General features: G+C 43.3%; 1 protein-coding gene across 1 annotated transcript; it reads right to left on the bottom strand.

Moving 5' to 3' along the window:
- Positions 1-822: 822 nt before the first annotated feature.
- On the bottom strand, positions 823-2,379 carry LOC135816509 (uncharacterized). The gene has a single exon (XM_065329705.1). It carries the CDS (start codon positions 2,377-2,379, stop codon positions 823-825), a length of 1,557 nt encoding a protein of 518 aa, XP_065185777.1.
- Between the last annotated feature and the right edge of the window lie 12,135 nt (positions 2,380-14,514).

The following is a 14,514-nucleotide window of genomic DNA, read 5'->3' as shown; positions in this document are numbered from 1 at the left end:
TGGCTTCATCTCTTCGCGTAAAAATGTGCCCCCCCCCCCCCCCCAACTAAGTCCTTAGTTTACGCTGTGTAGTAATACTACAATTCATGTTTCGACTGCCCAGGAAGAGCACAAAGCCGCCACTCTGTAGCCCTTCAGTCGTCTTCATCCGTCAGTCAAGCTGTAGCCGTCTCTCCCTACAGTATTGCACGATTCTTGCAGTTGGAGAATCTGTTATGAAGTTTCGAACACAGACTTGGGATTTAAAAAGCACAATCCACGATGAATTGCTACTGCTATGTGGAGTCTCATTACACCGGTATGCGGTACAGTATTACCTTCCACATAGTCATTAGTCTAGCATGATATCCTATATCTATCTCATTTCAGTGTTTTCCGAAGAATAAATAAAACGAGAGAGCTTGGAAGCTCAGGGCCCTACGCTATGCTTTTTTTGCCTAGCTCATCGTGCATGTGAACTGATGGAAATAGAGTAAATTCATAATACGCTTTACTTCGAAAACGGTATTTGAATAATGTTCTTGTGCGAGTTTCAACGTTGTTTCCTCGTACTACCGACATGTTGAGTACATACTACAGCTGAGCCAGCCTTGATTTCATTGTAATACGACCTTGGTGTTCGAGTATTGAACAAGGTTTTATTAGAGAACGTAGAACAGCGTAGATGTTACCTACCCGTGACCTGCCAGTAGATCACACGGGGCATCAATGCCCCGGCCTTTGGTGTGCGATGTAAAATAAAAATAAAACTTCAAATAAAACAAACAGGTATAGCGCATTTTTCAACCTTGCAACTTTTTCAGAACTGACTAGACAGACTTGTTAGTATGGTTGCATGTTGATTGTGATCTTACAGGCTTGCATCTTGCCACCAAAGAGAAGAGGACGAAGAGCACAATGAACCACTTGCTGCTGGTCCTGATCGAGGCTGTGCTCGCCACTCCAGCTCGCAGTCCTAGAGTGAGAGTTGTGAAGTGATGCTCGAGGAGCGGCAGCCTGTAACCTTGAAGGCGATGGGAGAACAAACGGTCTGGGAGCAGGAGAGGGAGAAGGAGGAGGCACGTCAGAAGCAAACGATAGACGTATTTCTGTTGGTCTGGGTGGTCGAAAATATGCTTGTTGCGGCGGCTGCTGTGTCGGATGAGTAGCTGGCGGTGGTACACTTGTTCTGGAGATGCACTGGACTCTTTGTAACGGCTGAGAGGATATTGCTGGTGAGCTGAGTATTGGTTGTGGAGACGGTCTCGGTGCAGGCATGCAGGAACCAAAGCTTGCTGGTTGCTGGCTTTGTCTTGTCGACGTCTTGTCTGGAACTGACGTTCTTCGATCAGACGGGCTCCATAGCATGTTGTCACTGGACAAGCTAGGGTAATCGCTGCGTCCTTTTTCTTTGTTAGCGTGGTGATCTCGTACACCCGCTTGCCAGAGATGATGACCTCGTGTGGCCAGAACGGAATAGTCGGTGTAGCTCTTGGACAGTCCACAAAGCGTGGAGAGTCTAGGCATGATTTGTGCAAGTCCATGGGTACCGATTGGTATGTTCTTGAACCAGACGTCGTCTCCTTCCCTCAGGGTTCGTCTTGGCTTCTGGAAGAGAGCCTCTTGCTCGGGGTGGAGATGCGCTAGCAGGGTCTTGATGCGAGACACTTGATATCTATCTTTGATTCTCCCAGCCGGCGTCGTGTCATGCCTATATGTAGCAGTACCCGATTGATTCCTCTCCGTCTCACCCACGTTGAACAGAAAATACTCGTGACCGGTGCGGTCCACTTTCAGCGCCAGGTCAGATTTCTTGACCTGTCGCTGGGTTCTTCGGCCGCTGAGTGAAAAGTGGTAGGTTAAGTAGAACCACACCTCCATGACGAGTAGCGCTGGGCCATGGCATTGGAGGAACGTGTCGGTCATCCTCTGCATGTCGGCATCGCTAATCACTGTCAGATCGCGGTGCTGCACCGGAGGGTGGTCTGGACGAGGTTCCAGTTTCTCCAGCACTCCATGGAAGCAGTCGTTCGCGGACTCGAATGCGGGATCACGCACGATATTCCAGTTACGTTCCTCTTCGATATAGCGTCGCAGAGCAGATCTCAGGCAGCGAAGACTGGCTGCCTGGTATGCGCTCCCATCCTGGCGCTTTACTCCCGGGTAAAGTTTGCAAAGAAAGCTGTCGAGTTGGTCCTTCGTGCAATCGTCAATAAGAAGCGGAGACTCTTGCAGTTTGTTGTACGCACTAACCACGGAAAGCCAACCACTGTTCACCTTTCGACTTCGCACAGATATTGCGGGAAGGTTGAAGTCGGAACCAAGATCTTCATCTAAATCGTCTTCACAGCAATCGGTGCCAGTATCCGCTAGAAATCGCTTCGGAGCAGGCTCTTCCATGCAAACAGAATGCAGATCTCTGCATTTACCGTAAACATGTACTAGACATAAACAGTATTTGGGTACACAACCACATGCACTGTGGCTAGATGGCTGAGAAGCACGGGAACCAAGGCGGCTATTTTGGGCAACAAATGTGACTTGACGCGATCATATGTGCGCAAGAAGAGAGATTGAAAGCCCTAGAAAATAGAAAATTGTATTTTTGTTGAGGCAATGTCACTGTTGTACCGTACATTGTTCCGTATCCAGCTAGGCAAGCAAGCTTGCAAGGCCAGCCATGCCCTGGTTATTCTACCGTACGCATGCCGTACACGGGATGACAGGAAGGTACGGTGATTTTCCGCTCGCATGATATTATCGCGCGCAGGGAACAAATACCGTACACATACTTGTACTTGTACATGACTGTACTCAATCTGAGGACAGAACTGTTTCGTCCTTTGTGGACTCATTCTTTTACCAGGAGTGGAACAGGACTCTTTTATCAGCGCACGCAGCACAGAGGGAATGAGAAACATGTACATGTACATGTATTGTGTAATTGAGTTTGCACCGTATGGAGTATATACAATTTAGTACGGTAATGACTTTTCACCTGCCATTTGCCCTGATCATTATTATTATTATTAAAACTCAATCTCGTAGCATGTGCACGCATTGCTAATGTGGGGAGCAACCCCAGAGATGAGGGCGATAACCAGCCATGGTAAACGTACAAAAGAAAACAGTACAATCATGCCTCATGCGTGTTTCACAGCATAGTACGTTTCCGCTCATTTTCTTCTTCAACACACGCTAGCTGTATTACTTTGTTCTTGTCCGTACAAGAGGCTGTATTCCACGGTAAACAAATGAGGCTATTGCATCGGAAGCAACCCTTTTATTTTATTTATATTTATTTCTGCACATCGTACTCGTAGCATGTCAAGATAGCCAATTAAATCGAGGAGAGGGTGAAACCAACCAAGGAAGAAGAGAAAAAATGAAAAGAAAAGCACGTACACAAAAGGAGGTAGGGGTTAGCAAGTTACAAAGCAATGGTATGCCTTTGGTTGGTTTGGTTTTTATTATTTCAGTTCGTTGCCTCAACAGTACAAAGTACAAAATATCAAAAGGGACGAACGAAAAGAGAAAGTAAAACAGAGCAGAAAGGAAGATGCAACTGGAAGGAAAGAAAAAAAACGGAGAAGGAATGTGGGCTGGGCGGATTCATGAACCATTACAAGAGTGGGGCTAGAGTGGGGCAAGACATGAACAGAAGGGGCAAGTCCGTCGATATTCATGTTTAAAAAATTCCAAGCCTTATTTTATGTGTGAAATACATTTTCAAAAAGGAGGGAATATAGGCAATTTGTAGTCATTTAGAGCGTCCAAAAGTTCTGTAGAAAATGATCATTCTAATGTCTTCAATTCGTTTCAAGTGAACAGGGAGGGCATTCCACATAAGGGATGCTCTGGAAGAAAAAGAATTGTACCCTACCATGGATTTAAGCAAGCAAATTGGCAAATTGTTTGTTGTAGTTCCACGAGTTGACTGCTTAGAGGTGGGCAAAGGGAGAAGACTGCGTAAGCACGATGCAGGCTGAACAATATGACAAGTACCGGTAAACGTAAACGTAAGAAATTGATAAATGTATCGACATTCAAGGTGTTTAATTTGAAGAGAAGCAAGAAGGGGTGGTACGGCGGCATGATATGAAGCCCCGCAGGTAATTCGTACAGCTCTACGGAACAAAGTAAACAATCTCTCCCTGGACTGTGCTGATAGGTGAGATGCGTAAACACTTACTAAACAGGGAAACAATACTCAGAGTCAGGCTGAACCCTGATGACACATGCTTGGACGTCGGGGTCACCAGTTTAGGGTTTTACGTCGGGCCCTTGACGACGGCTACAATGCCACCCGGACAACAAAGAAGTTGAGGCCAAAGAGAACGAGTTTTTTTGCGCATGCTTACGTATGAAGGGACGTAACAGTTCGGAGTCAGGCCGCTACAGAACTATGCTGTACTTTCCGAAAAGATATATTATAATTAATTTTTTAAACTACAAGTTTTCATCAGGGTCCCTTCTGTTAAGCACTCAACACGGTGTCTTCCCTGCATACGATGTTTTCTTTGTTTTACTTTTTTGTGAGATTAGAAGCGGTGAGGCCTCCTGCAGTTTCATACAGAATTACAGATGGAGCGGACTCGCTCCCTTCTATTCACACTGCAACGTTCGAACACATTTTCGAAACTACGAAAATGTGTTCGAACGTTGCAGTGTGAATAGAAGGGAGCGAGTCCGCTCCATCTGTAATTACTTTTTTGTATTTGATTTATTTTAGTTGGTTGCCTCAACAGTACAATGTATAACTTTGAGAGGGTCGAACAGGAAACAAAATAGCTGAGGGTCATCAGAAAGAGAAGGAGGGAGAAAAAAGGCGGGGCATTTCGTCGAAGCCCACTTACTGCAAGAAACGTGGCTTTTGATAAAAAAAACTAACTGGCAAAGCATGAGCGCAGGCAAAAGTTACAGTCATCGGGAAACTGAAACATTGTTGAACAGAAGGGGCGAGAAAACGAAAAATTTGTTGGAATCGTTCAGGACATGCGAAAGCTGAGCGGCATTAAGAATGTCTGGTAGAGCATTCCAAAGCAATGAGGCTCGCGAAGAGAACGATTGATATCCTATCTTGGAGTGATACAATTTTAATAATCGTCATGTTATGAGTCACTGTTCTACGAGTGGAAGGTGCACTGCAAGACGAGAGGATGGTCCGGCTCAACAAAGGGCTGGCTTACTTATATAATATGCAAATGTGAACAAAAGAATAATGATAATATTGTATGTAGGAAGCGATATTCTAGCGACTTTATATTCAGACTGGCTGAGAGGGGAATGACATCAGCATTAGAGGATGCGCCACACGCAACACACATGCACTGCTCTCCGACAGTAGCCCTTTGGCGGATTATGCCGGCATAATATTTGGCATAATCTTGGGATTTCGTCAAAAAATTATGCTCCGGCATAATATACGGATTCCAACGTGTAAGGTTGGCATAATCTTTCGGTGTAGACAAAAATTATGCTCAGGGGCATAATACAGCTTTGTCAGAAAGCCTGCAGATGTTTTTTTTTAATACCCCAGTTACGACTGCTTGTCATAGCCCTTGGCGGATTATGCCGGCATAATCTTGGGATTTCGTCAAAAAAATTATGCTCCGGCATATTAAATATACGGATTCCAACGTGTAAGGTCGGCATAATCTTTCGGTTTAGACAAAAATTATGCTTAGGGCATGGCCGTGTGTGTATGCGTGATCTCTCAGTCCTCTATGTACAGCGTGAATACATAGTGGAACCGAGCATAATTCAGCATAATTCAGCATATTTGTTGGCATAATTGTGGCATAATCAAAAGCATAATTAGCATAGTCCGCCAATGGCTATCCGACAGAGTCCAAAGAGACGGTCTTTAGGGCAAGCAGAAAGGTGTTGAGCAAAGACGGGCAAGCAATATTCAACGTTTGGCTGGATAACACTCAGCAGATATCGTCTACGAGAAGCCGATGATAATTGGCGGAATATTCGATTTTCGAGATACAAATTACTATCATGTACTTGTCTAGCTACTGTATGTTATTAACGTGGCTGACGAATGACACAAATTTAATGATTGTCTACAATCATGTGACGCCGAGACAACGAATCTCATCCACTACACTCACTGACTCAGCTGCACACAACCCAGGCTAATGCTAGGAACATGCCTTTGGCAGGCTTTGCCTTGACCAGGCACTGTTGTTGTTGTTGTTGTTGTTGTTGTTGTTGTTGTTGTTGTTGTTGTTGTTGTTGTTGTTGTTGTTGTTGTTGTTGTTGTTGTTGTTGTTGTTGTTGTTGTTGTTGTTTATTTATTTTACATCGCATGGCAAACGGGCAGTTCTGCCCAATATTATGAAAGCGATGACAACCAGTAAGAAGAGTCAGAAATGAAGAGAAAATAAATGAAAATAAAAATACGAAAACGGAAGTAGCAATGAGGGGAGGGAGGGTCAAGACGAGCAGAAAAAAATGGATCTCAAATTTACAAGTCGGGTCATCGTAGCATGATTCTATCGAGTCTCATCAGCAGGTTACGAAAGCCATTACATTTAACTGAAGTAGAATACGCGTAGCATGCTGTGACGCGGTATGCACATTTAGAAAAGCGATCCTGTCAGCTTTTCTATTATTGTGTTCACATGGCGCTACCTAACGACACCGCTATTCAGACACGTTGTCTACGTAGCTACGTAAGTTTCTACGTAAGATGCTCGGTACCTGGTCCTGGACCAGGGAGCTACTCCCATCGCGCGGCCGGCTGGCCGCATGCGTGTGCATTGCAGACTTTTTGTTGTTGCCTTTTCGGATGTGCATGCACGAGGAACTTCCTTCTTTGGAACTGCTTCTCGCATGAGCTGTTTCGGATATTTCGTCTCCTGGCCTGGCTTATTTCGTTTCGGCGCTGCTGAGACCTCCTTTCGCGGAATATTACTCAATGACAGGTGAGTTGACCAGTTCCCTTTGATTCATTTGCTTGTGTTGACTCTTTCATCTACGAAAAGTGTGCTGATTTTGGGCGGAATCAGCGGCAATAAAAAATGGAAAAGCTGACAGGATCTCCTTTCTAAATTTAGCTTTTCCGCTGCCGAGGCCTCCTTTTACGGAATACTCGATGACAGGTGATCTCTGAGTTGACCAGTTTCCTTCGATTCATTTGCTTATGCTCACCCTTTCATTTACGGAAACGTGTGCTGATTTTATTCGGATTTAGATCCATTTTTAGCTCTTTGCCCTTGCCTACAGTGTACGAAGAACGCGAGTTCACCTTCTTGACGGTAAGGCTTATGTTAGATGTGTTGTCGAAATACTCATATTCATTGTACATTGGTACGTTACAAGTAAGGCACTGGTCAGTGGCATACTATCGTTGGCAGTTCCCAATCTGGAGGGAAAGGTTCAAGGACTCATTGACCGAGTTGGCCAAATAAATTCGCATATCAGGGAAAATCTCCATTGTGGAGAGGTTCAGTAACTTGTTTGCTTCATACGAAACAAGCCAATGGGTGCAGTCTCGTCTCGTGAAAATCTCGTACTTGTATGTTTGGATTTGTTTACTTGAGTCTGGGCTGTTTGATTTGTGAGTACCGCCGAGATTGCACTGCCCCAAATAAAGTTTCGTGCCGCCAAAGCAAGAATTACGATCTGCAATCTGTTTGTAGTACCAGCAAGAATGTGCAGTACGAGGTGATTCGTCATTATTTAACACGAAAGTAAAAAAGCCTTCCGTAGGGTTCGAGGTGCGAATCTTTCCATTTCTTCCTCTAAAATTGTAATACTGATGTCCTTAGATTGCAATGGTGGGTTGTTCATTCACATAATCCTTGGTGTTGGGAAGCAGGGGGCAGTTGAAAAATGGCAATTTTTCTGCATTTTATTTGTTGTGGTCATTTCTTAACATCATGGTAAAATAGGCCTTAGCACCACAATTTCAAGTCAGTTTTCAATAGAAAGAGACCCTACGTATCCAGGATGGTCCAGAAAGACTGGATCAAGAATATGTTCATCCAAATACAAGCCATTCAAGCTTGCATAGCAATAGATGTATCACCCTGATTTCATATGCAATTGTGATCAACATCTGTGAGTAAATTCAGTAATTGCCAATGTTTGGCCAATACCAGGGCCAACACACCGACATTTCTCCTTCCCAGGCGTCGTTTCCAGTATGTAGCTATCATATTCTTCCTCTTCAGCTAAATGTGTTGTCACTGGAGGTTGAAACCAGCGGCTATGACTCTCTTATACTCTATTTTACCGTAAACATCGCGCCCATGCAGACTGAAAGCTCTTGCAATGTCACTTCCTGAAGGAATATCAGTCTCAATTTTGGAGGCGAACTTGACAGAACATTGGCAATGGCAATGGCAAAAAGAAATTTGACATGAATTTTTGCAGGCGCCGGCAATGGGATATTTTACCGATTTGTTAAGAAATGACTCAATGTTAAAAAATTACGAATCACCTCGTACATGTATCGTACTTTCTCTGTTGCTGTTTCAGTTGCCGTCATGTTGCTAAAGAAAGGTTCAGTAGAGAGGTTCTGCAAAACGAAAATTCGAACGAAGTTTCGCGACAGTCCTTGCGAAAGTGTGTACGAATTTTTGCACGAACTTTGCGTTCTGCACATTTTCGTAGTTTGCGCGGGCCAAGTGCAAGTACGCCAAGACCCGATCTCGGGAAATTTCCTACGACAGTTCATTTCGCGTTCCCCGCAAGTTTCGCGTCCAAAGTTGCGAAAGTTCGTGCGAAGTTTCGCACTTCATGATGTAGAGCGAAAGTTCGTACGCATTTTCGTTTTGCAGAACCTCTCTTGTGACTCGTTTGTTTCATACGAGACGAGTCAATGAGTCAGTGTGGCTTAGAATCTTTCGCTGTAGAAGAAATCTATTCGTATGTCTATTGGAGAAATAATTGTATTCACTGGTTATAAAATAGGTTAAGACAAACTGGTACCGCTATGCATAGAGTTGATGCGTTCCACAGACAACAACTGCGGAAAGTTATTGGCATACGGTACCCAGCTAAGATCAAGAATAACACCCTGTACAAGAGGACAAACTCAACACCACTTGGTATCTCGATCCTGGGAGCCCGCTGGCGTCTGTTTGGGCACGTGCTGCGGCTGGACCAGAGTGCACCGGCGAACCTGTCAATGTGCTCCTACTTCAAGCCATCCACTGAGCCTACCTGGAGGGGCAGGCCGCGCACAACTCTGCCCGTCGTGCTCAGACACGATCTTGAGCTGGTTGGGAGGACCCTCAAGACCTCGGCAGATCTTGAGGAGCTGAGGAGCATCGCCCAGAATCGCGGGGCGTGGACCTACCTCAGCGGCCGTATCCTGGAGAGATATGTCGCTGCTCACAGATGAACCCTGGTAATGATCAGTAAATTCAAATTCAACTCGGTTGAGCTGCTCGTTTGCTTGTCTTAATTGTATTCTATTTTCGTCACGCGTTTTATATCGCATATGTTTTATATTGCCATCAATATCCTGTTTGGCTGTTGTCGCTTCGGCTTATGCGAAAGCTATACATGCTGTGTATATCTACATTGCATTGATGCCCACGCGGAGAAGCTTCTAATAATAATAAGACAAACTCACAGAATATATACCATCGGTCCCTTGGTGTTCGTCCTAAAGAGGTTCGACTGGATATCATTCATACTCACCAAAAGATGTGTAAGATTTTATTATCATGGAGTGCCTTGTTTATCTCTCAGTATCAGTACCTCCAACCATAGCCTTGCCCCTTTTCTCCTCAGGATCAGTGTAGTTGTTGGAACGAGGTTTTGGACTCAGCAATGTATTCGTTTACATTTTAATACATGTTTATTGTTCCTCCTTTGCTGTGTTGTTTTAGAAAATCGTGGACTAACAGTTTGAAGTCATTGAACTACTTCCAAAAGTTGTATCGGCATCAACAGGATTACCATTTCAGTGCAAAATGATGCTGGATGACCTTATCACGATAACCCATGATTATAAACCATTATGAACACAGAATCAACAAAAACATCTGCGACACGCACCTGGCTACATTTCTCAAAGAGTCATGAAATTCTGCAACAGCAAGTTGCAACATGCACAGAATGACCTCCGTATAAAAAAAGTATCACCACCACCAGACCGCGACTCACATGTTTCCCCGCCGAAGAACATGCATTATGCTAGTGCCATTTTCTGCAAGAAAAGGCTTGCATATCATGCGTATAAAACGGTATTGATGTGAAGGCCATCATTTACATGTACATATTGATATAGGGCATTCCATTGATTGGTGACAGAAAAAACAAAAGAAATTATAGCAATAAAAACTGCTTTATGGCAGTTTTCTAAAAAAAGTTATTGTGTTCTAGTCCATGGACCCCGTCTAAAAAGTAAGAAATTAACGAAATGTGATAGCCGAAAATTAAAATTTCACACAAAACCTCACAATAATCACACACAAAATGAAAAGCTACATGTACCGTAGAAGACCTTTTCTCCTCGTGATCCTCTTTCCTATGCATGCATGTTGCCAATTGTTGGTGCAGTACAAGTTTAGTGTTGAAAGCAGCATTTCAAGTGTTGTGATTATTGTGAGGTTTTGTGTGAAATTTTAATTTTCGGCTATCACATTTCGTTAATTTCTTACTTTTTAGACGGGGTCCATGGACTAGAACACAATAACTTTTTTTAGAAAACTGCCATAAAGCAGTTTTTATTGCTATAATTATAACAGATGTACGTCACTAAAATTAATGTGTTCACGAAATTTTCGAGCAGTGGCCCAGCTAGCGGCCAGCATCAGAGTGAAAACGGTAAACAGTAAACATTTTCCAAAAAAATACCGCATCTACCGCGAACCGCATCAGTCCACGGCATGCAAACTGTGCATGGTAGATCTACCTCCTGCCATGGCAAAGCGGGATCAAGCAACGGTGTACAATCATGACTGTAGTTTCACACATCCAATCGGTTGTGCTGTAGATAAGGTCACATAATGTGACATAATGGAGACTTTAAGCCGAACGCCATTACTGTGCGGAAATGAGTGCACAGCAGCAGCCGACGACTCGATGACTACATGCACACGTAATATTAGTGATAACTGCTACATTGTAGTGCTACATCTGCTACACAGTAACACAGTTACACTGCTTACCCACGCGCTTATTGTCTCGTACGGTCCGCAAGGGTCAAAGGTTCACACTTCACAGCGCGCCAGCTTTCGTCCTTTCGGCTGTTTCGCGATGCAGCGCACTTGGCATAATGTACTGCTCGATGAAATCAGATTAGTGAGACGTAGATATGCATTGTAGGTCTACTCGATCTGCGGACAAAACTCTTTCATCCTTTGTGGACTCATCAGCGCAGCACAGAGGAAATGAGGCCGAACCTATAATATTATAGTGATAGCAATGAAAATAAACTTTCCAAAGCCAGATATAAACCAGGCCTGAAAGTAAGCACATTGTAGAGAGCAATATGAGGATAGCTTGTAAACTCTTGTACACAATTATGTACATGTACATGTATACAGTAGTTCTGGCGGGGACATGGAAATCCGGTCGCACGTCTAGCGGCCCCAGGGCCAGGCCGCTGGCCATGCAGCCGTGGAAACTCGGTAGATGTACAGTCCTGCTCAATGGAATCCAGTCGCGTCACTCAAGTTTGCGCCTTGCATAATTTCGCAGCCCAGTGTTCGCAGGTCTAGGGCTGCGCAACGCCCGGCGCCTACTTGAGGGACGCGACTGGATTTACAGAGCAGCACTGTACGTATTTATGCGCTGGATGCAGCGCGCTGGTCGCATCGGATCAACAATAGTTACATGTACATGATTGTGCACTGCACGCAGCATTCTGCACGCGCTGACTGGATTTCCATGTCCGCTACAGTAGATCTACTACTAGTACTGAGTTTTATCACTCCCTTACTTAGTATTGCCGCACATCGATTTTTGGCATACCTAAGCGGTCAAATATTCCTGCATATTTCACTCCTTAGGGCTATACTGACCGCTTATATTTGACTCCTTTTTAGCGATTGAACACATGCTTTGGTCAGTAGTTATAAATCTAATATTGCGGACTTCGTACTTGGTCAGCATAGGAAATAAAAGACCTCGTAAAAGACCTCGGCTTCGCCTCGGTCTTTTACTCGGCTTTTATTTCCTATATTGACCTCGTACTCAGTGAATATTAGATACAGATTGACAGCATGAAACATTTCAACTAGTATTAGGTACATGACAGTACTGAGTATTGTAAAACGGGTAACTATTGCGACGTAAAAATGTTTGCGAATTTTGCGAGAGGCCCCGCATCGCAAACTTTGAACAACGCAAACTCGCGCCATGTAAAGTTCAGTGCACGGACTGACTCGACTGTGTAGAACGACTGTAGAATGACTCGCAAACATTAAACAGCGCAAATCAGTCTCTATTTGTAAAATGCAAACATTATTCAAATAATCTACGTGGAGATAAAAGTTTAATAATAGCAATGAAAAGTATGAATGCCGCAGACATCACCACGCAACATGACAATTTGTTCAAGGTTTGGTTTTGTGTGTTTCCAAAATCGATTTTCACGTTGCGATCATCAGTGGAAATACGCAACTAAAGAGATCAAGGGAAAACAAAGGTTAAAAATCCAAAGAAGTGTGACACATGACGGGTAACTTGTGGTAAGTATTACAAAAAGTGAGAACTAAAATAAAGAGTAAGTGTGACAAACGGGCATGAACAGTGCAGAAACAACTCATGAACACGGGGGTTGTTTCTGCACTGTTCATGCCCGTTTGTCACACTTACTCTTTATTTTAGTTCTCACTTTTTGTAATACTTACCACAAGTTACCCGTCATGTGTCACACTTCTTTGGATTTTTAACCTTTGTTTTCCCTTGATCTCTTTAGTTGCGTATTTCCACTGATGATCGCAACGTGAAAATCGATTTTGGAAACACACAAAACCAAACCTTGAACAAATTGTCATGTTGCGTGGTGATGTCTGCGGCATTCATACTTTTCATTGCTATTAGCAAACATTATTAATTTTTATTGTCGCAAACGTTACCCGTTTTACAGTATTAGTACTACAATGATGAGTGTTCATGAGTTGTTTCTGCACTGTTCATGCCCGTTTGTCACACTTACTCTTTATTTTAGTTCTCACTTTTTGTAATACTTACCACAAGTTACCCGTCATGTGTCACACTTCTTTGGATTTTTAACCTTTGTTTTCCCTTGATCTCTTTAGTTGCGTATTTCCACTGATGATCGCAACGTGAAAATCGATTTTGGAAACACACAAAACCAAACCTTGAACAAATTGTCATGTTGCGTGGTGATGTCTGCGGCATTCATACTTTTCATTGCTATTAGCAAACATTATTAATTTTTATTGTCGCAAACGTTACCCGTTTTACAGTATTAGTACTACAATGATTATGTCATGTACATTGTACAAGTAGTAGTCGACCTAGTTTTATATTTTGTGCCTTGTTCACAACCAGGGAGTCGTGTACCTCATTGTACATGTATACGACTCCCTGTAGCTGTTCACAACCCAGTGCCGCAGTGTTCGCAGGTCTAGGCTATTGTGACCATGGTGACCCTAGGGTTGCACTACTGTCTACACCCGTATTTGAATGGTTTCTCTCCCTTGTCGATAGTCATGGTCCTTGATCAGATTTTTTTATTTTTATACTTGTATTATTTTGTGTATTGCATTGAGCAGTTCAGTCAGTACTGTCTGTAGACATGTCATTGTGCTGAAATACTGCGCTTTTGTAGTGTGCTTCTACTTCACAGTACACTGGGCCTTGACAGATTATGCTAATATTTTCGTGAAATTATGCTTTTCGCATTGCTGAAAAAATTGCAGAACTATGCTATTTTATGCTAAAAGTTATCATATTATGCCGCATTATGCTCACATATGCTGCTAATGTATAATTAATGGTTCTGTGCAAAATAACAGGGGAATTTTTTTGTAGAGGGCGTTGTACTGTAGTAGCAAAAGTTCAACGGGGTCAACGCACCGTCCGACCTAGCTACGACCGTCACTAGCACTGATTGTAGTGGACTGGACATGTTCTCAAGGGAGTCGTACTTCCTGGTGCATCTACTTGTACTTGTACTTGTAGAACATGTACAACTGTATGGAATTTATGCGAACAGGCGGATTATTCCAATTTTATGCGATTCGTATGCAATTTGCCTCGAATTATGGGATTATTCGATTTTGGTAGGAATTATGCGAAAAATTATGCTAGCATAAATCTGTCAAGGCCTACAGTACACAGTACATGACTCCAGGGCAGCGCAAAGACCATTCGCAACAGACACCACAAGCAAGTGTACACTTCACACAGAACAGCCTTTCTGACGAGGAACAGTACACAATGGAAAAGAAGAATGACTTGTCTATTTTTTTTTTAAACCGGCCCAGAGACACCGCTACATGTATTTCAAAATAGCAATACATATACAATGTACATGTACATGTACATTGTATGTAGAATTACATGTACACAGAGTAGCTCTGCAGTCATCAT

This window comes from Sycon ciliatum, chromosome 5 (assembly GCF_964019385.1).
Source record: "Sycon ciliatum chromosome 5, ocSycCili1.1, whole genome shotgun sequence".
In the NCBI taxonomy this organism is placed as follows: domain Eukaryota; kingdom Metazoa; phylum Porifera; class Calcarea; order Leucosolenida; family Sycettidae; genus Sycon; species Sycon ciliatum.
This window is presented reverse-complemented; position numbering and strand designations above follow the sequence as displayed.